Source organism: Acanthopagrus latus, chromosome 21 (assembly GCF_904848185.1).
Source record: "Acanthopagrus latus isolate v.2019 chromosome 21, fAcaLat1.1, whole genome shotgun sequence".
Lineage (NCBI taxonomy): Eukaryota > Metazoa > Chordata > Actinopteri > Spariformes > Sparidae > Acanthopagrus > Acanthopagrus latus.
This window is the reverse complement of record NC_051059.1, coordinates 26,072,681-26,092,765: the sequence shown is the minus strand read 5'-3', so window position 1 is coordinate 26,092,765 and position 20,085 is coordinate 26,072,681. Positions and strand designations below refer to the sequence as shown.

The following is a 20,085-nucleotide window of genomic DNA, read 5'->3' as shown; positions in this document are numbered from 1 at the left end:
GACCATCAACTCAGTCTTTGTCTGGGGAATCATGCAGCAGTACATGCACTTTTTCTGACTTCAGCATACATTATTTAATATTAGCGGGAGCAGGCAACCAAAATATGAAGGAACAGCTACTCATCGCAAGGGGTTGCGTGTAGAAGCCCTGACGGGCCCATTCAACACTGCTTGCATCTTTAATTTTCTCATTGTGTTTGTGTTTGTCTCCTTTTTCCTCTCTGTGTGAAACAACAATAAACCTGCTGGAATATCTGATCAACATATAAATAAATAGAATATGAAATAAATCCCTCAGTTCAGTGTGTTTGTGACTGTGGCTGAGATGGAGGTGAAACATGTGAACCTGGGCTGTGGTTTACTGCTCTCTTCCTGTCACAAACACTGTTTGATGTCTGTTCATCTGTTGGTTTTTGTTCAGGCTGCTCGGATCATTTCTCACTGTGGGATCACTCTTATAACAGGAGCAGTAGTAGGTGGCTGAATGAAGGAGTTTAACTTTCTGGATCTTCAACTCACAACGGTTCTGATTATTCACAACTGAGAAATCATTTTTCTGAGGATGATCGAACCTGTGCTCTATGTTACAATTCCACCTGTTAAGATACATAATCCTAATGAATGTTTCTGTGTCTTTCTTCTGGTACCAGAATAGTTCTCTGTATTGACACTGGTCATATCGACAGCTGAAGGAGACGTCTCCATCAAGTCTCCTGGTCAATGTTAAATCGTCCTGAATCAGCTGTGCTGCCATGGCAACCAGCGCTGTAGAGAAGCAGACAGATAGATGAAGATGAGTGTGACAGTGTTTGTTCCAGGTGGACTTTGTTGGCTCCTGATTGGCTGGAAACACTCACCTGAACACAGACAGCACAGAGCAGCAGCTGGGAGGAAAAGCATTTTGTGCAGTGGTGTTTCCTCTGGTGAACCTGGGGAGAAGTGGCGCTCTGACGCAGCTGAGGCCAAACCAGGACGAGCTGCCAGATCAGACGAGGGCCACGTGGTTTCTAACAGGTCCTCAGAGCTCCCATCAGCCCCTGCGGCTCACAGATAAGGCCGCCGCTGCCGATCGGCGGCTCGGCTGAAGCTGCTGTGTGATAGAAATAGAAACACACATTCATGTGAGCAGCAACACATTCAGGTTGGTGGTGAATTTAGTAGCACAGACTGTTATCTGTTGTTGAACAGCTGTGATGAAAAGACAAAAGGACAAATCCACAAAACTCCTCGACTGTGATTTGAAGCCTTAAACGTCTCCTTACATTTCTGTCATTTCACTGAATCATTTCATTTCTATGACACATCAAACCTTTTCCACACACAGTGTCACATCTTTATTTTGTCTCCTGTTGTTCAGTCTCTTCATTAAAGCTACAGGATGTTTCACTGAGGGAAAGATTCAAAGTCAAGACTCCATCAGATGGAACATTTCAACATGTCTGCTGCATCATTTTACACACATTTCCCCAAAATCCAGCCTGACACATTTGGTGGTGTTGTAAACTTTGGGATCTCCACCAGAAGGTCAGATAAAGTTCAGAGGGTCAGTTTGTAAAGACGAAGCCAGCAGAGGCTTCAGAAGAGTTGAAATCCAGCTGTGCTCCTCATATGTGAAGCAGTGGTTCTGGTTCTGTTCCCTGGAAGGAGCTCATGGCTCTGCTCTCTATTTCCTCCATGTAGAGGTCAGCCACGATGGGAGACACTGGTGAAGCCACCACAGCTGTGCTGCTGCCTGTAAAAACCCTCCTGGGATGTGAAACAGGTGGTATTCAGGCAGAAATTGTGTCCAAAAAGTGGTCCAAATGAAAAGAGACAATGTGTGGTTTGTAAGTGAGCTTTAAAACGACACAAAGAAGTGTTTTCTGATATGATGAAACTATCAGCAGGACCACATCATTTGTCTCTGTCTGTCAAAAGTCTCCAATAAGAAGACAAATCAAAATAGAAACTATAGAAGAGCAATTCAAGTCCAACTTACAAGGCAAGCAGTACAAATACACACAGTACCCACCAGCAGAGATGTACTTCAACTAATACTGCAGTACTGTCTCAAGTGAAGTGACACAGTGCTGCGATCAGTTAGACTTCTATAGTTATAGTTAGTATAGTACATGTCAGAGTAATATGACACCATCTACTGTAACAGGCAGCAGCAGAATAATATAGTAATAATATAGTTCATAATATAGTTACATTAGAAAAAGGATTTGAAGTATTTTTAGAAGTAGTACCAACAATAATGCCAGTAATACTCCTCATTTACTGCTGTGGGTTTTTTTATCCACTAGATGTCACTGTGGGTTTGTTGCCAGTAAAATGAGAGGGCAGAGCGTCATCGTGTCATCATGGCGACCGTCATCAGCATCACCTGGATGTCCATACAGAGAGGAGTTGATGAGTGTGTACAGCAGCAGATATGAATCTGTTCTCAGTGGTTATTAGGACTCAGAAAAAACTGTTGAGAGCCAACCAGCACTTCCTTTCCTGCAGCAGACGGGCTGTGTGGGTTTCTGCTCTGCAGCCTCCTCACCGTTAGCTCCACTTTTTCACATGAACAACACAACGACAGTTACAACAGTTACAGCGCTCAGTACTCACTGTCTCAGCTTCCATCTGTCTTATTCACCTGGGAGACAAACCTGGGAGCTGAGAAGCTGAAATAAAAGATCTGTTGATTCTGTTTGATTGATTCTGTAAAGGTGACAGTTTACTGACAGTTTCTGCAGCCTGACACCAACTTGGAAGGCGACTGATGAAGCTGCTGTGTGATCATTTTATAGCAGTTGTAGCTTGAAAGCAGCTCGCTCTGCTGTTTGTTCATGTGTGGAAACAACAGTGTCATCAGCGTAGAGTTTGACATCCACACTGACACAATTATAAAAGGGGCTCAGCACTGAACCTGGTGGCACAGCCACACCTACTGACTTGTATATAATAGCTCTATGTTTCTGTTTGCTTCTCTTTCTTTAGCTTTGTTGTCCTTGTTTAGCTGTATGCTAATATTCACATCTTCCTCTACATTTGTTCTGGCTGCTGTGTGAAAGTATATCGAGAGCTAATTACAACCAGAGTCAAATGACTTGTAGGCGTCAACATACATGGTCCATGAAGTTGATTCTGTTTCTGATGATTTGCTCTGAAGACAAACTGAAATCCATAAAAACAAACTGTTTCTAAAACACACACTGTGATTTTTCACTTTATTGAGAATGTTACAGTGAAAGAATTGAACAAAGCTGCCACACTCTGCAGAATGTATTAAAAAGAAAGACAAGAAGAGAAAAATACTAAAACAATCAAATATCTAGCAGACAGCTAATGATTCAGCTTCATGTTCTATTATTATACAAGTCACAATTCAAAGTGGAAATAAACTAGAGGATGAAAATAACACTATACCACAGAATTTATACTCAGTCACTGCAGATATATATGTGTATATATGTATTTATATATGTAGGATGACTGAATCTAACCTGTGCATCAAAAGATTCATTTTACAACCAACCACAAAACATGAACATTGACATTTGTGACTGCTGATCAAAGTGATCAATGAGACGAACTGATGAGATCTGATGGTGAGAAAAGGCGAGCAGGAAACAGTCAGTCAGCATGTGAGCAGCTGGTGGACGGTCCCTTGTTTCAGAGGATCCTCAGCAGAGAGAGTCCACAGCAGTACACCAGACTCTTCACTATCAGCACTGTGTAGAGCACACAGAGCAGCTTCACCCTGCACTGAGACTGGAAGGACACTGACACACACACACACACACACACACACACACACACACACACAGACAGTGTTAGTTTCACCTTTCACTGCACACACAGTCATAAGATTCATTCTTCATATAGAAATATTTAAGTTTCTATAGCAGCCTCAAAGGCCAAAATATAGTATAGTTGCCTTAAAACGTGTTATTTGTCAGAGTGTGGAGTGAAAGCTCTGTCACTGGGATTAGTTGTGCTGTTGGACACTCTAACAGAATCAGGGAGTGTCTGTTTAACTCCTTCAATGATGAGCAGAAAGTGACCAGACTGATCTGCAGCCCTAACTGCAGCAGAACATTGGAGCTGTCCATGCAGAGAGGCAGCAGGTGATCTTACAGTCAGCTTGCTGCAGAGCTGGCAGGTCTGCTGGCTCTCTCTCTGGAGGACAGGAGGCTGCTGGAGCTGCTGGAACCTCTGAAACAGAAAAGAGGCCAAAAGAAATGTCAGTCCTCTGCTCCTCTGCTCTCTTTGACAGCGTCTCCACATGAAGCTGAATCACTGCTGAACACAGTCACCAAGCCTTCATCACCTTGTTCTGTTGGGACCTCCACTGTGCCCCCCTCGTGCTGGACGGAGCAGCGGTATTTATACGTGGAGGTGGCGTTCCCGTCAACCAGCAAGATGGCGGCGGTGCGTCCCGTCTCTCTGAGGTCCAGCTGCTCTCCCTCAGCAGGGAGCCACTGCTCCTGATCCTCCTTTCGTCTTTTCCAGGAGAAGCGGACCAGAGGAGGAAACATGGCTGAGGCCACACACAGCAGGGAGCTCCTCCCCTCCAGGTGGGCTCTGGATGCTGCTGGGTACACGCTCACCACGGGCTTCACTACCTGCTCATCTGAAGTTTGACAGCAGCAACAAGCAGCACAGACACACATTGACACAGTCAACAGCAGCTTCCAGCACTGCACTGCATTCAGTGTGATCCTGGAAACTACATGGACTCTGATCACTAAACTACTCATCAATACAGCACAAAGTTCAACACATAGACTGGATTCACCTGCACATCAAACACACTCATCATGTCATGTCATCATATGTTATATGGGGACAAACAACATCATGTGTTCAATCTGCACATTCATCATTATTATGACTCTTACTAATAATAATATAACATCATATTTTCATACAATGGAAAATCTTCATCTGTATCATGATAAAAGACAGATTATAATAAAGGACATATTTACCCTCAAGTTTAATACGCGCTGACATTTTAATGTTTACATTATCCACCACATATTATAAATATTTTTAAAAATGTATCTTGAATTTCATGTTGTTCTTAAATTTACTGAATTACAAATACATGTTTTCACGTGACTAGTTTGAATAAAGACATTATTCAATATTATAGAAGGTAAAACTTTGTTGATTTAATTATATGAAACATGATATAATTGTGATAATGATTGTTGCAAAAGACCTTCTCTAAATATCATGTTAACATATATATTATAATGAAATATATTTTTACATTCATATAAAATACTTTTTAGTTGATTACAACATGTCTAACATATTACAGATTTAACATCCTGTACTTTAGTCCAGCTGCTAAAGAAAAACAGTTTATCAACAATATCAATAATTTGTTTTTCAGTATTTTAATATTTATACACAATTACAATGAAATGTTCAGTTCAATTTGAATAATAAATGCTCTGTAATATAAGATGAAGACAGGTGATCATTTATTGATCATCACATTTAGTGATCAAATGTCATAATTATATTATATTATAAATTAGAATACAACATCGAATAACATAACATGATGTAAGTTTTTTAAAAACAATATGTTGTACACGATATTTACCATCATGTGCTGCATACATTCACTTGTTTGGATACTTATTTGAAATTAGGTTTGGAATTATTATTTTTCATTGTTTAAATGATATGTTAAATTATTAGTGAATATATTTATTATTATATTTAAAATATTTAAAAGTCTATCAGCATAGAAAATACATAGTTTCAAGTGCCATTGTATATCATACTGTAAAGGGTTTTTTTTTCAAACATAATGTTTTTTTATATTGTAGTATAATTTCATTATTATATATTAATTGTGATGCCATCTTCAGTGTTTGTCTTCATGTATTAATATATTTTACAATTAAAGACATTTGTACCATCAAATAAAATACAATGTCTTGATGCAGTTTGACATTTAAAATCAGAAATGTCATTATTGTAACATAATATGATATATAATATAATATAAAATGAATATATAACGCGTCTCAGTTGAATTATGATATGTGCAGTGTCATATACACAATATTTACCATCATACGTTTACACAATATATTTACTTTTAAATTGTGCTAAGCTTCATTTACTATTAATTGTTATATTTACATTAACATCAGATTAACAAGGAAACACATATACGATTGTAACATTATATAACATCTGATATCACATCTTGAAATATATAAATTTATGTGCATATATTATATTTATTGTAACATCATGTTCAGTATGTTTTTGTCTTCATGTATAAATATATTTCACACTGAAAGACATTTGTACCATCATATGAAACACATTTGACCATTTATTAATGAATTATTAATGATCCTATACAACCTATTTAAAATTGTATGTTTTTCAAATACATTTACTGACATATATTAAATGATGTTTAATATCATATATGATGATGTTTTATAAAAACAAGAGATGGTGCTGAATTACTGAGAGGATCAAATACTGTATATTTGTAACATTGTCAATATCAAACTTTTTCTCTATGAATCAGTTTGATCTCCTGCAGAAATAAAGAAGAACTTCAGCTGTGCAGTGAGATTTAAACATCTTTTCAGGAGTTATGAACCTTTTTATGGAACAATAGCTGCACGGCTGCAAGAATTCTCTACTAATTATCAACAAACTAACATGTAAAGCCTGAAGCAGCAGAAACTCATTAAAAACACATTTTACACTTGTTCAATAAAACAACTGAAGGAAAATGAAGCTTTATTCTTACCTGTTACAACCAGTTTAGTTCCAGAGCCAAAGATCCGGTATCCACCTCCTCCCACAGTGAGACAGAGTAATACAAAAACCTGTGCGCTGTTGAACGTGTCGGCTGAGGTGAACGAGTCCAAATGATGAAGCAGGATCACGTTTCAGCTCCATGATGTGTTTCTCTAATGTTCATATCAACATGACTGTCTCTTCTTTTATTGTCTTTTTAGACACACTAGCAGTGTTGCTCTGTGGATGCTAATGTCTGTCGCTCCACTACTTTAGTCCACATGGATTGGACCTGGACCAAAGGATGGATGGATGGACTGACATGACATTTTCTACAGACATTCTTGGTCCCCAGAGGATGAACTTCATTCATTGACTTGGTTGATTCTGACTTGTTATCTAGCTCCACCAGCAGGTCCACCAGTTCCTGGTCCTCAGTTTGCGGCCCAGTGGACACCTGTTCCTGCTTCCTTGTCTGCAGGTCAGCAGACTGGCTCCAGAGCCGGACCGGCGGTCTTTCCTGATCCCCGTCCAGACCTCCAGCTGCCGGCCTCCTGCTCTGCCTTTCAGCAGTCCTCTGTTCCTGTTCTGCAGCAACCTGTCTGAGCTGAGCTGCAGCTGTCTCCAGTTCCTGTGCTGAATCAGTCTCCTGTGGCTGTGGTTCTGTTACCTCTTGTTTTCCTGACTCTGACAGCTCCACCAGCTCCAGTGGCAGCTCCTGACAAATCTCTCAGGGGGGTGTAGTTTCTGGGCTGTCTTCCTCAAAGATATCGGCGTGTAGTATGTTGATAAAAAATTCTGCGGAGGCAAGGCTGGGTGGAATGATAGAGCAATCTTTATTAAAACAGACTTGAGCCTAGCGTCCGTGCAGAGTGTGGCCCCACATCTGATGTTCTCCAATCTAGGGCAGAATAATGCCAAACATTTTTGCCCTTCTTGCCCTATCAGAACTCCTACGCCTTCGCTCTTAGGAATTCTACCAAGTGCCACCCCCCCTCGTCTCTCTCGTGGGACCCTTCTTAAAGTCCTTTGGGCAGTAACTGCCTACTCCTAATTGGTCACTGGGTGGGTTGAAGGTCCATCTCCCATAAATGACCAAATCTGTTACTGTCCCTCCTTCAGGCTTGTACTCCAGAATTACCTAAATGAGCCCTCTATCCTTTTCTGGAGATGTATGTGTTTAGATATCATCCTCCATCTGAAACAGGAGTCAGGCTCCATTTTAGTCCCTATAGTGGCCTTGTCCCCTGCTAACCTTTGACCCATACAGCTGAATGCTGACTCCAAGGTCCCTTGGAGCTGTGAGCCCCGTATTGTCTGCATTCCCTAAGTCACACAAGGAGGAACAGGTTAAATTTAAACTGAGTTGAATTAAAGGCCAGGATGTGTTGCCTTCCAGATACCTCAGGGGCAACTGTTGTGATGATGTCTGAGGTGACTCAGGGAAATGAAGGCAGCTGATATTGTCATGTTGCAGTGAACTATTTGTTACAGTTTGGATGAACATTACACAGTGATCATCAACAGATGGGTCGACATTCATGAGTTCACCCTCAAGACCCCTTTAGATGTAAAGGTAACGACATGTTAGAGCTAATAAAGGACAGTGGCACTGGGCCTGATAATGTGCAATTAATAAAATGAATTACAGTTCAACCGTTGAGGAGATATAAATGCAGTGTTGTGATTGTTCAGCTTAAATTCAGCTGACTCACTTTAGAAGAATAGACTTTTCTCAAGGTGTTTCCCAGGTGTCCCCCTTTCTGAATGCTGTGTATTGACTGACATCCTGACCCACCAAACATCCTGGAAAGTGACAAAGTTACGTTTTCACTCTAAATTATATAATTGCATAATCGCCATCAGTAAACTGAACGCTGTCTGACTTTCTTACACATGGGGACAGAAGCTGTTTTCTGGGGGAAAGTTCACTGAGGTCTCGGTCTGGAGGGCTATCTCTTCCCAGAGGAGAGGGGGGAGAACAGCTAATGTCCAGGGTGAGTGGGGTCCTACTAATACAGCTGGCCTTCTTTTGCAGTCAGCCAGTGTAAATGTCTCTGAGAGGGGGTGGTGTCGCCCCGATGACACGCTCTGCTTGTCCTCACCACCCTCTGCAGGTCCTTCCTGTCCTGTGTTGTGCAGCTGGAGAAACACTGTGCAGCAGGAGGTCAGGAGGCTTTCTGTCACTGACTGATAGAAGCTGGTCAGCAGGTGTTGAGGGAGGTGAGCGTGCTTTAGCTTCCCGAGGAAGTAAAGTCTCTCTTGGGCCTTCACCGCCTGATGAGAGATGTAAGTACTCCAGGTGAGGTCAGCCGAGAACCCCAAAGAACTTACAGCTCTCTACCCTCTCTACCTCCTCCCCATGCATGTAGAGGCCAGAGAGCTCTGTGTGTTTGGATTTGGATGAAATTGGTCCTATGTGAACTAACTCTCTTCTTATGTAGTCAGTCAGAAGAGATGTCCAGTCAGCAGGTCTTTTGGTGCAGCCTTTAGTCCTGATGCTGTGTCACTCTGCTGTGCTGAGGTAGAGGGACAGGAGCACCTGATGCTGTGTCTCTGGCCTGGTGATGAAACATTTTAAAACTGCATCTTAAGAGAGAAGAGCGAAATATGTGACCACTGGATGTTTGTGAGAAATTAATTTCCATGTTAAGTCAGATTTGGAAATCGATACTTATGAGCTTGCACGACGGCAACGAGTGGAACAAGCAACTGCTAACATGAGTTGTTCAAAAATGTTCTTTTTAGTAAACCATGTGTACACAAACAATGTTCTCTATTATCGACTTCATGTGTAGAGACCCTGGTGATACCATGAGCAAAATTTCATGTTGTGTCGAACCTTCTTTGTGTTTTAAAGGTAGAGATTCTGATGACCGTTTCCGTTTTTCAATTTCAAAATAGAAATCAAATGGCTGCAAAGTACACAGACTGACATGTGTCCAAGATTTGCCTTTTAAAATGTCCTGAAGTGAAATGATGTGGTGAAATGTGCTGAAAGGTGTTAAACAACAAGTGCTGCTGGAAGTGTTTTCATTCAGAGCACATTAGTGTTGTGAGGGACGGATGGACTTTATTCAGCAGCAGGACGTTGGGCTGTAAATATTTGATTCTGTTTGATATCATTTTATTGAAATATTCTGAAGTATGTTTGTTGTTTTACTGATTCATCTGGATTATGTATGTTTGAGTTTGTAATTGAATTATTTTCCTCTTTATTTTCTCGTTGTGTTTGTGTTTGTCTCCTTTTTCCTCTCTGTGTGAAACAACAATGAACCTGCTGGAATATCTGATCAACGTATAAATAAATAGAATATGAAATAAATCCCTCAGTTCAGTGTGTTTGTGACTGTGGCTGAGATGGAGGTGAAACATGTGAACCTGGGCTGTGGTTTACTGCTCTCTTCCTGTCACAAACACTGTTTGACGTCTGTTCATCTGTTGGTTTTTGTTCAGGCTGCTCGGATCATTTCTCACTGTGGGATCTTTCTTCCAACAGGAGCAGTAGTAGGTGGCTGAATGAAGGAGTTTAACTTTCTGGATCTTCAACCCACAGCCGTTCTGATTATTTACAACTGAGAAATCACCTTGCTGAGGATGATTGTACCTGCCACCTATGTTACAAGTGGTCCTGTAAAGATACAGAATCCTTGTGAATGTTTCTGTGTCTTTCTTCTGGATCCAGACTACATTGCTGTAGTCACACTGGTCGGTTCCTCGACAGCTGAAGGAGACGTCTCCATCAACTCTCCTGGTCAATGTTAAATCGTCCTGAATCAGCTGTGCTGCCATGGCAACCAGCGCTGTAGAGAAGCAGACAGATAGATGAAGGTGAGTGTGACAGTGTTTGTTCCAGGTGGACTTTGTTGGCTCCTGATTGGCTGGAAACACTCACCTGAACACAGACAGCACAGAGCAGCAGCTGTTCAAACTCGGGTCAGTCAGTTATTCTAAAAGCTTTTTGTTTTATTTATAGAAAATCTGTGAAAATCCCGACAGCAATCAATAAATCAAACACTCTGACAGATAACAGAGAATAAATCCAGTATCTGTGGCTGCTGCAGGCCTCTAATAAGCTCGTCCAATGGTTTTATTGGACCCGTATGAAATGATTGGACAGGCTACCTGTCTGTCTACATACGTCCCTGTCTGTCTGCTCACTCTGACCTTTGCACTCTGCATCACTGTGTATGACCGGAGTCTTCCACAGGACCAGGTGATGTTTTACTAAAGCTGTTAGCCAGCTAGTGGAACACGATGCTGATCAAATCTAAACACCAAACACATTTTAGTACCAAATCCTTTGTTACCAGCCTGGTCTGTGTATCTTTTGGTCATTTGATTTTCCTTCCAGAAACGGATATTAAAAACCAAAAAATTAGTGGGTTTTGATTTTGGTTTTAAAATACAGAATTTAAAATTGAAATAGGCCTACGAGTCTTTTTTTTTTTCATGGTCAAAAAGGGATGAGCCAAATTTAGAAAATCTATTTCATATGAGAAATAAATAAAATCACTAGAAAACAGAAATGGAAAAAAGGCCTGTTTTTTCATATTCTGAGACTGGATGTTGTCATTTACAGGACGATGCTGTGCAGAAGAAACAGGAGGCTACAGCAGGTTAATCTACCAGGACACATGGACATGGAACTATGCAACTACAATCAGTCAAAGTAATTTCTCGTTTTTTGGTTTCCGATTTTAAAACGAAAGCTGGACACAAATCCTTTCCCATTTCTTTGATTTTTGACTTCAAAAAGGAAATCTAATGGCTGCAAAGTACACAGACCGACATGTGTCCAAGATTTGTCTTTTAAAATGTCCTGAAGTGAAATGATGTGGTGAAATGTGCTGAAAGGTGTTAAACAACAAGTGCTGCTGGAAGTGTTTTCATTCAGAGCACATTAGTGTTGTGAGGGACGGATGGACTTTATTCAGCAGCAGGACGTTGGGCTGTAAATATTTGATTCTGTTTGATATCATTTTATTGAAATATTCTGAAGCATGTTTGTTGTTTTACTGATTCATCTGGATTATGTTTGAGTTTGTAGTTGAATTATTTTCCTCTTTATTTTCTTATTGTGTTTGTGTTTTTCTCCTTTTTCCTCTCTGTGTGAAACAACAATAAACCTGCTGGAATATCTGATCAACATATAAATAAATAGAATATGAAATAAATCCCTCAGTTCAGTGTGTTTGTGACTGTGGCTGAGATGGAGGTGAAACATGTGAACCTGGGCTGTGGTTTACTGCTCTCTTCCTGTCACAAACACTGTTTGACGTCTGTTCATCTGTTGGTTTTTGTTCAGGCTGCTCGGATCATTTCTCACTGTGGGGATCATCCTTCCAACAGGTGCAGTAGTAGGTGGCTGAATGAAGGAGTTTAACTTTCTTGATCTCCAACTCCCAGCCGTTCTGATTATTCACAGCTGAGAAATCATTTATCTGAGGATGAGTACTGTGCGACTTACCTATTTTACCATTACTCCTTTCAATATCAAGAATCACTCTGAATGTGTCTTTCTTCTGGTACCAGTATACATAGTTGCTGTCACACTGTTCAGTTCCTCGACAGCTGAAGGAGACGCTTCCATTAACTCTCCTGGTCAATGTTAAATCGTCCTGAATCACCTGTGCTGCCATGGCAACCAGCGCTGTAGAGAAGCAGACAGATAAATGAAGGTGAGTGTGACAGTGTTTGTTCCAGGTGGACTTTGTTGGCTCCTGATTGGCTGAAAACACTCACCTGAACACAGACAGCACAGAGCAGCAGCTGGGAGGAAAAGCATTTTGTGCAGTGGTGTTTCCTCTGGTGAACCTGGGGAGAAGTGGCGCTCTGACGCAGCTGAGGCCAAACCAGGACGAGCTGCCAGATCAGACGAGGGCCACGTGGTTTCTAACAGGTCCTCAGAGCTCCCATCAGCCCCTGCGGCTCACAGATAAGGCCACCGCTGCCGATCGACGGCTCGGCTGAAGCTGCAGTGTGATAGAAATAGAAACACACATTCATGTGAGCAGCAACACATTCAGGTTGGTGGTGAATTTAGTAGCACAGACTGTTATCTGTTGTTGAACAGCTGTGATGAAAAGACAAAAGGAGCAGCAGAATAATATAGTAATAATATAGTTCATAATATAGTTGCAGTAGAAAAAGGATTTGAAGTATTTTTAGAAGTCGTACCAACAATAATGCCAGTAATACTCCTCATTTACTGCTGTGTGTTTTTTATCCACTAGATGTCACTGTGGGTTTGTCACCAGTAAAATAAGAGGGCGGAGCGTCATCGTGTCGTCATGGCGACCGTCAACAGCATCACGTGGATGTCCACACAGAGAGGAGTTGATGAGTGTGTACAGCAGCAGATATGAATCTGTTCTCAGTGGTTATTAGGACTCAGAAAAAACTGTTGAGAGCCAACCAGCACTTCCTTTCCTGCAGCAGACGGGCTGTGTGGGTTTCTGCTCTGCAGCCTCCTCACCGTTAGCTGCACTTTTTCACATGAACAACACAACGACAGTTACAACAGTTACAGCGCTCAGTACTCACTGTCTCAGCTTCCATCTGTCTTATTCACCTGGGAGACAAACCTGGGAGCTGAGAAGCTGAAATAAAAGATCTGTTGATTCTGTTTGATTGATTCTGTAAAGGTGACAGTTTACTGACAGTTTCTGCAGCCTGACACCAACTTGGAAGGCGACTGATGAAGCTGCTGTGTGATCATTTTATAGCAGTTGTAGCTTGAAAGCAGCTCGCTCTGCTGTTTGTTCATGTGTGGAAACAACAGTGTCATCAGCGTAGAGTTTGACATCCACACTGACACAATTATAAAAGGGGCTCAGCACTGAACCTGGTGGCACAGCCACACCTACTGACTTGTATATAATAGCTCTATGTTTCTGTTTGCTTCTCTTTCTTTAGCTTTGTTGTCCTTGTTTAGCTGTATGCTAATATTCACATCTTCCTCTACATTTGTTCTTGCTGCTGTGTGAAAGTATATTGAGAGCTAATTACAACCAGAGTCAAATGACTTGTAGGCATCAACATACATGGTCCATGAAGTTGATTCTGTTTCTGATGATTTGCTCTGGAGACAAACTGAAATCCATAAAAACAAACTGTTTCTAAAACACACACTGTGATTTTTCACTTTATTGAGAATGTTACAGTGAAAGAATTGAACAAAGCTGCCACACTCTGCATGATGTATCAAAAAGAAAGACAAGAAGAGAAAGATACTAAAACAATCAAATATCTAGCAGACAGCTAATGATTCAGCTTCATGTTCTATTATTATACAAGTCACAATTCAAAGTGGAAATAAACTAGAGGATGAAAATAACACTATACCACAGAATTTATACTCAGTCACTGCAGATATATATGTGTATATATGTATTTATATATGTAGGATGACTGAATCTAACCTGTGCATCAAAAGATACATTTTACAACCAACCACAAAACATGAACATTGACATTTGTGACCGCTGATCAAAGTGATCAATGAGACGAACTGATGAGATCTGATGGTGAGAAAAGGCGAGCAGAAAACAGTCAGTCAGCATGTGAGCAGCTGGTGGACGGTCCCTTGTTTCAGAGGATCCTCAGCAGAGAGAGTCCACAGCAGTACACCAGACTCTTCACTATCAGCACTGTGTAGAGCACACAGAGCAGCTTCACCCTGCACTGAGACTGGAAGGACACTGACACACACACACACACACACACACACACACACACACACACACACACACACAGTGTTAGTTTCACCTTTCACTGCACACACAGTCATTACATTCATTCTTCATATAGAAATATTTATAGAGGAGCTTTACGATATAATCCTCAAAGTTTCTACAGCTGCCTCGAAGGCCCAAATGTAATATAGTGGCCCTAAAACATGTGATTTGTCAGAGTGTGGAGTGAAAGCTCTGTCACTGGGATTAGTTGTGCTGTTGGACACTCTAACAGAATCAGGGAGTGTCTGTTTAACTCCTTCAATGATGAGCAGAAAGTGAACAGACTGATCTGCAGCCCTAACTGCAGCAGAACATTGGAGCTGTCCATGCAGAGAGGCAGCAGGTGATCTTACAGTCAGCTTGCTGCAGAGCTGGCAGGTCTGCTGGCTCTCTCTCTGGAGGACAGGAGGCTGCTGGAGCTGCTGGAACCTCTGAAACAGAAAAGAGGCCAAAAGAAATGTCAGTCCTCTGCTCCTCTGCTCTCTTTGACAGCGTCTCCACATGAAGCTGAATCACTGCTGAACACAGTCACCAAGCCTTCATTACCTTGTTCTGTTGGGACCTCCACTGTGCCCCCCTCGTGCTGGACGGAGCAGCGGTATTTATACGTGGAGGTGGCGTTCCCGTCAACCAGCAAGATGGCGGCGGTGCGTTCCGACTCTCTGAACTCCAGCTGCTCTCCCTCAGCAGGGAGCTGCTCCACCTGATCTTGCCTTCGTCTTTTCCAGGAGAAGCGGACCAGAGGAGGAAACATGGCTGAGGCCACACACAGCAGGGAGCTCCTCCCCTCCAGGTGGGCTCTGGATGCTGCTGGGTACACGCTCACCACGGGCTTCACTACCTGCTCATCTGAAGTTTGACAGCAGCAACAAGCAGCACAGACACACATTGACACAGTCAACAGCAGCTTCCAGCACTGCACTGCATTCAGTGTGATCCTGGAAACTACATGGACTCTGATCACTAAACTACTCATCAATACAGCACAAAGTTCAACACATAGACTGGATTCACCTGCACATCAAACACACTCATCATGTCATGTCATCATATGTTATATGGGGACAAACAACATCATGTGTTCAGCACTTCTTTCTTTCAATCTGCACATTCATCATTATTATGACTCTTACTAATAATAATATAACATCATATTTTCATACAATGGAAAATCTTCATCTGAATCATGATAAAAGACAGATTATGATAAAGGACATATTTACCCTCAAGTTTAATACACGCTGACATTTTAATGTTTACATTATTCACCACATATTGTAAATATTTTTAAAAATGTATGTCGAATTTCATGTTGTTCTTAAATTTAATAAATTAAAAATAAATGTTTTCACATGACTAGTGTGAATAAAGACATTATTCAGTATAAGAGGAGGTAAAACGTGTTGATTTAATTATATGAAACATGATATAATTGTGATAATGATCGTTGCAAAATTTAAGACCTTCTCTAAATATTATGTTAATATATATCTTATGATAAAAAAAATATATTTTTACATTCACATAAAATATTTTTTAGTTGATTACAACATGTCTAACATGTTACAGATTTAACATCCTGTACTTTAGTCCAGCTGCTAAAGAAAAACAGTTTATCAACAATATCACTAATTTGTTTTTCAGTATGTTAACATTTATACACAATTACAATGAAATGTTCAGGTAAGTTAAATTTGAATAATAAGTGCTCTGTAATATAATAAGAAGACAGGTGATAATTTATTGATCGTCACATTTAGTGATTAAATGTGATAATATTATATTATAAATTAGAATACAATATTGAATAACAGAACATGATATAAGTTTTTTAAAAACAGTATGTTGTACACGATATTTACCATCATGTGCTGCATACATTTACTTATTTGGATACTTATTTGAAATTAGGTTTGTAATTATTATTTTTCATTGTTTAAATGATATGTTAAATTATTAGTGAATATATTTATTTTTATATTCAAAATATTTAAAAGTCTATCAGCATAGAAAATACATAGTTTCAAGTGCCATTGTATATCATACTGTAAATTGTCTTTTTCAAAATATGTTTTTTATATTGTAGAATATTTTCTTTATTATATATTTATTGTGATGCCATCTTCAGTGTTTGTCTTCATGTATAAAGATATTTTACAGTTAAAGACATTTGTACCATTATATAAAATACAATGTCTTGATGCAATTTGACATTTAAAATCAGAAATGTAATTTAAAATGTAATTATTGTAACATAATATGATATATACTATAACATAAAATGAATATATAATGCATCTCAGTTGAATTATAATATCTGCAGTGTCATATACACAATATTTACCATCATACATTTACACAATATATTTATGTTTAAATTGTGCTAGGCTTCATTTACTATTAATTGTTATATTTACATTAAAATCAGATTAACATGGAAACACATATACGTGTGTAACATTATATAACATCTGATATCACATCTTGAAATATATAAATTTATGTGCATATATTATATTTATTGTAACATCATGTTCAGTATGTGTTTGTCTTCATGTATAAATATATTTCACACTAAAAGACATTTTTACCATCATATAAAACACATTTGACCATTTATTAATGAATTATTAATGATCCAATACAACATATTTAAATTATATGTTTTTCAAATACATTTACTGACATATATTAAATGAAGTTTACTATCATATATGATGATGTATTATAAAAACAAGAGATGGTGCTGAATTACTGACAGGATCAAATACTGTATATTTGTAACATTGTCAATATCAAACTTTTTCTCTATGAATCAGTTTGATCTCCTGCAGAAATAAAGAAGAACTTCAGCTGTGCAGTGAGATTTAAACATCTTTTCAGGAGTTATGAACCTTTTTATGGAACAATAGCTGCACGGCTGCAAGAATTCTCTACTAATTATCAACAAACTAACATGTAAAGCCTGAAGCAGCAGAAACTCATTAAAAACACATTTTACACTTGTTCAATAAAACAACTGAAGGAAAATGAAGCTTTATTCTTACCTGTTACAACCAGTTTAGTTCCAGAGCCAAAGATCAGGTGTACACCTCCCCCCACAGTGAGACAGAGTAATACAAAAACCTGTGTGCTGTTGAACGTGTCGGCTGAGGTGAACGAGTCCAAATGATGAAGCAGGATCATGTTTCAGCTCCATGATGTGTTTCTCTAATGTTCATATCAACATGACTGTCTCTTCTTTTATTGTCTTTTTAGACACACTAGCAGTGTTGCTCTGTGGATGCTAATGTCTGTCGCTCCACTACTTTAGTCCACATGGATTGGACCTGGACCAAAGGATGGATGGATGGACTGACATGACATTTTCTACAGACATTCTTGGTCCCCAGAGGATGAACTACATTCATTGACTTTGTTGATTCTGACTTGTTATCTAGCTCCACCAGCAGGTCCACCAGTTCCTGGTCCTCAGTTTGCGGCCCAGTCGACACCTGTTCCTGCTTCCTTGTCTGCAGGTCAGCAGACTGGCTCCAGAGCCGGACCGGCGGTCTTTCCTGATCCCCGTCCAGACCTCCAGCTGCCGGCCTCCTGCTCTGCCTTGCAGCAGTCCTCTGTTCCTGTTCTGCAGCAACCTGTCTGAGCTGAGCTGCAGCTGTCTCCAGTTCCTGTGCTGAATCAGTCTCCTGTGGCTGTGGTTCTGTAACCTCTTGTTTTCCTGACTCTGACAGCTCCACCAGCTCCAGTGGCAGCTCCTGACAAATTATTATTATCTTTATATTCACAGACTCGAGGTCCAGATATAAATGACACACACAATGTACAGACAAACTGTCACACAGTGGTGAGGTTTTGTCTTGTCTGGGCCTTTTGTCTTGTGAACTTCCTGTTTTATTTTGAAAGTCTAACTCCCCTCTCGTTTCAGGTCACTTGCCCTTCCTCTTGTGTCCCCGGTCTGAGTCGTCCCTGATTGTTTCCACCTGTTCCTCTCTCCCTCATGTGTTAAATAGTCTGCGTCTTCGTTTGTCTTGTGCCATTGTGTTTTGTATTTGTTGTTCACCTCAGCCTTGTTCACAGCCTTACCAAGCCAAGATCCCAACTTTGTATATTCTACTTGAATCCTCTTAAATGAGTGACTTTTTGTTTGTTAAAATTTTCAGATTGCAGCATAGATAATTTCATAGTCATTTGTTTGCGTCTGTTGGAGTGCCTCTTTTTGTTGATAGTTTTTATAACCAGCCGATAGAGCAGTTTAAGTTTATAGCCGTTTGCTTTCCTCCTTTGGAGTGATTTTCTGTTAAGTTTTATATAGCCCTTGTGTGCCAGCGTAGTTCAGTTATAGTCTTTTTCTTTACCTCCTTGGGGAGTGATTTTGTGTTATTTTTTTTGTGGGGGGGGGGTTTGATTTTAAGGTCGTTTGCCTCCTTGTTGGTTCTGTTGTGTCTCTTTTGAGATTAGATAAGTGTGGTTTCATAGCCATTTCTTTGTCACCTTCTTTAAGTGTGAATTTCAAAATAAAAGCCTGCTTGAATCACCCTAATTCTGCATCTGAGTCCTGTATTCTGCCCAGGCCTGACACAAACACAGACATGTGTCCTTATTGGTTAAAAAACATGCAAATGTTGTTTTCAATATTTCCAAAAGCTGGAAGAATATCTTGTCTCACTTTGGGTCAGTCAAAGACATTATAATCCTGTTCCTTGACTCAATTAGCTGACATAAATTTATACATATAATTCATAAGTAATGCCTGAAAAGTGGGAACATTACTGTTGCAGCTTTCAATCCCTTAAAAGTCTCTTGAGAGGTAGAGAATAGGTCCTGTGTATTTATATGATCACACTGCTGCTGATGCAGAGAAGCACGCTGAGTCCAGGTAAGCTTCAGGGTTTTTAATAACAGAAGAGCTACTACAGCGGCTTTCAGATTACATGCGAATATTTGGATATTTAGAAAACACTGTTTGCATATGTGCATCAAAATGATCAAAGTTCAACAAAGGCGGTCAACAACAATGATGGCTACCTAACTCGCCTCTCTCCTCCTCCAGTGCAGGTGATACAGCCCCTATTGTAACCTGCTATGGTGTCCATGTGACCCAAGCACCACATATCACCGTGGAAACCAGACCAAACAAATCGAAACCCAAATAATCCTCAAAACAATGTGTGGCTCCTACAATTACGGTTCACAAACCTCTTGCTGGCACTTTCCCACCTGGGATACTTTAACAAGATTCTAAGAGCATCATTAAATGCCAGATTAATCTTATTCATCTTTGCTTTACTATGGCTACAGTATAAGTGTGCTGTGTAAAGTGGAGTGGTGCTCATTGTTCTTGTAATCTATGTTGTTACACATAATAGCATCAATTGGTATATCAATATCACTGAGACTTCGATCAGTCGGGGAGTTACACTTCCAGAGATCATATTCTGTGAGTCTTGCCCAGTCAACTTTCCTTTGTTCATGAGCGTCATAGCTGGACAGCTCAGGTAAACTATCAAGGTCTAATATCATGGAGAGAGGTGTGTGATCTGTTGTGGCCAGACTGTCATGATTCCTGTTTGTGTTGTGTTCTGGT

The 20,085-nt window shown here is 40.1% G+C and overlaps 2 protein-coding genes across 5 annotated transcripts; both read right to left on the bottom strand.

Moving 5' to 3' along the window:
- Positions 1 to 3,227: 3,227 nt before the first annotated feature.
- Positions 3,228 to 15,628, bottom strand: LOC119010692. Of its 3 annotated transcripts, none has more exons than XM_037083053.1 (4): positions 15,580 to 15,628; positions 4,304 to 4,835; positions 4,111 to 4,188; positions 3,228 to 3,761 (listed from the first exon to the last, which is right to left on the bottom strand). In XM_037083053.1, the coding sequence occupies exons 2-4, from the start codon at positions 4,731 to 4,733 to the stop codon at positions 3,646 to 3,648; spliced, it is 624 nt and encodes a 207-aa protein (XP_036938948.1). In that variant the 5' UTR covers positions 4,734 to 4,835; positions 15,580 to 15,628; the 3' UTR covers positions 3,228 to 3,645. The 3 variants fall into 3 exon arrangements, with proteins under 3 accessions (XP_036938948.1, XP_036938950.1, XP_036938949.1); XM_037083055.1 differs by lacking the exon at positions 15,580 to 15,628 and adding an exon at positions 6,773 to 7,920 and having other exon boundaries at positions 4,304 to 4,606; XM_037083054.1 differs by having other exon boundaries at positions 3,230 to 3,755.
- LOC119010688 (immunoglobulin lambda-1 light chain-like) lies at positions 13,896 to 18,265 on the bottom strand. Of its 2 annotated transcripts, none has more exons than XM_037083046.1 (4): positions 17,549 to 18,265; positions 15,048 to 15,350; positions 14,855 to 14,932; positions 13,896 to 14,471 (listed from the first exon to the last, which is right to left on the bottom strand). In XM_037083046.1, exons 1-4 carry the CDS (start codon positions 17,685 to 17,687, stop codon positions 14,356 to 14,358), a joined length of 636 nt encoding a protein of 211 aa, XP_036938941.1. In that variant the 5' UTR covers positions 17,688 to 18,265; the 3' UTR covers positions 13,896 to 14,355. The 2 variants fall into 2 exon arrangements, with proteins under 2 accessions (XP_036938941.1, XP_036938942.1); XM_037083047.1 differs by having other exon boundaries at positions 13,896 to 14,465; positions 17,549 to 18,262.
- Positions 18,266 to 20,085: the final 1,820 nt, after the last annotated feature.

Excerpts from the sequence above, each read along its gene's own strand:
- LOC119010692 (XM_037083053.1), bottom strand. The coding sequence starts at position 4,733 with ATGAGTAGTTTAGTGATCAGAGTCCATGTAGTTTCCAGGATCACACTG. Across the intron at positions 4,189-4,303 it reads GGAGGTCCCAACAGAACAAG|AGGTTCCAGCAGCTCCAGCA; the intron begins GTGATGAAGGCT and ends TTTCTGTTTCAG. Across the intron at positions 3,762-4,110 it reads AGCTCTGCAGCAAGCTGACT|TGTCAGTGTCCTTCCAGTCT; the intron begins GTAAGATCACCT and ends TGTGTGTGTGTG.
- LOC119010688 (XM_037083046.1), bottom strand. The coding sequence starts at position 17,687 with ATGATCCTGCTTCATCATTTGGACTCGTTCACCTCAGCCGACACGTTC. Across the intron at positions 15,351-17,548 it reads AACTAAACTGGTTGTAACAG|ATGAGCAGGTAGTGAAGCCC; the intron begins GTAAGAATAAAG and ends GTCAAACTTCAG. Across the intron at positions 14,933-15,047 it reads GGAGGTCCCAACAGAACAAG|AGGTTCCAGCAGCTCCAGCA; the intron begins GTAATGAAGGCT and ends TTTCTGTTTCAG.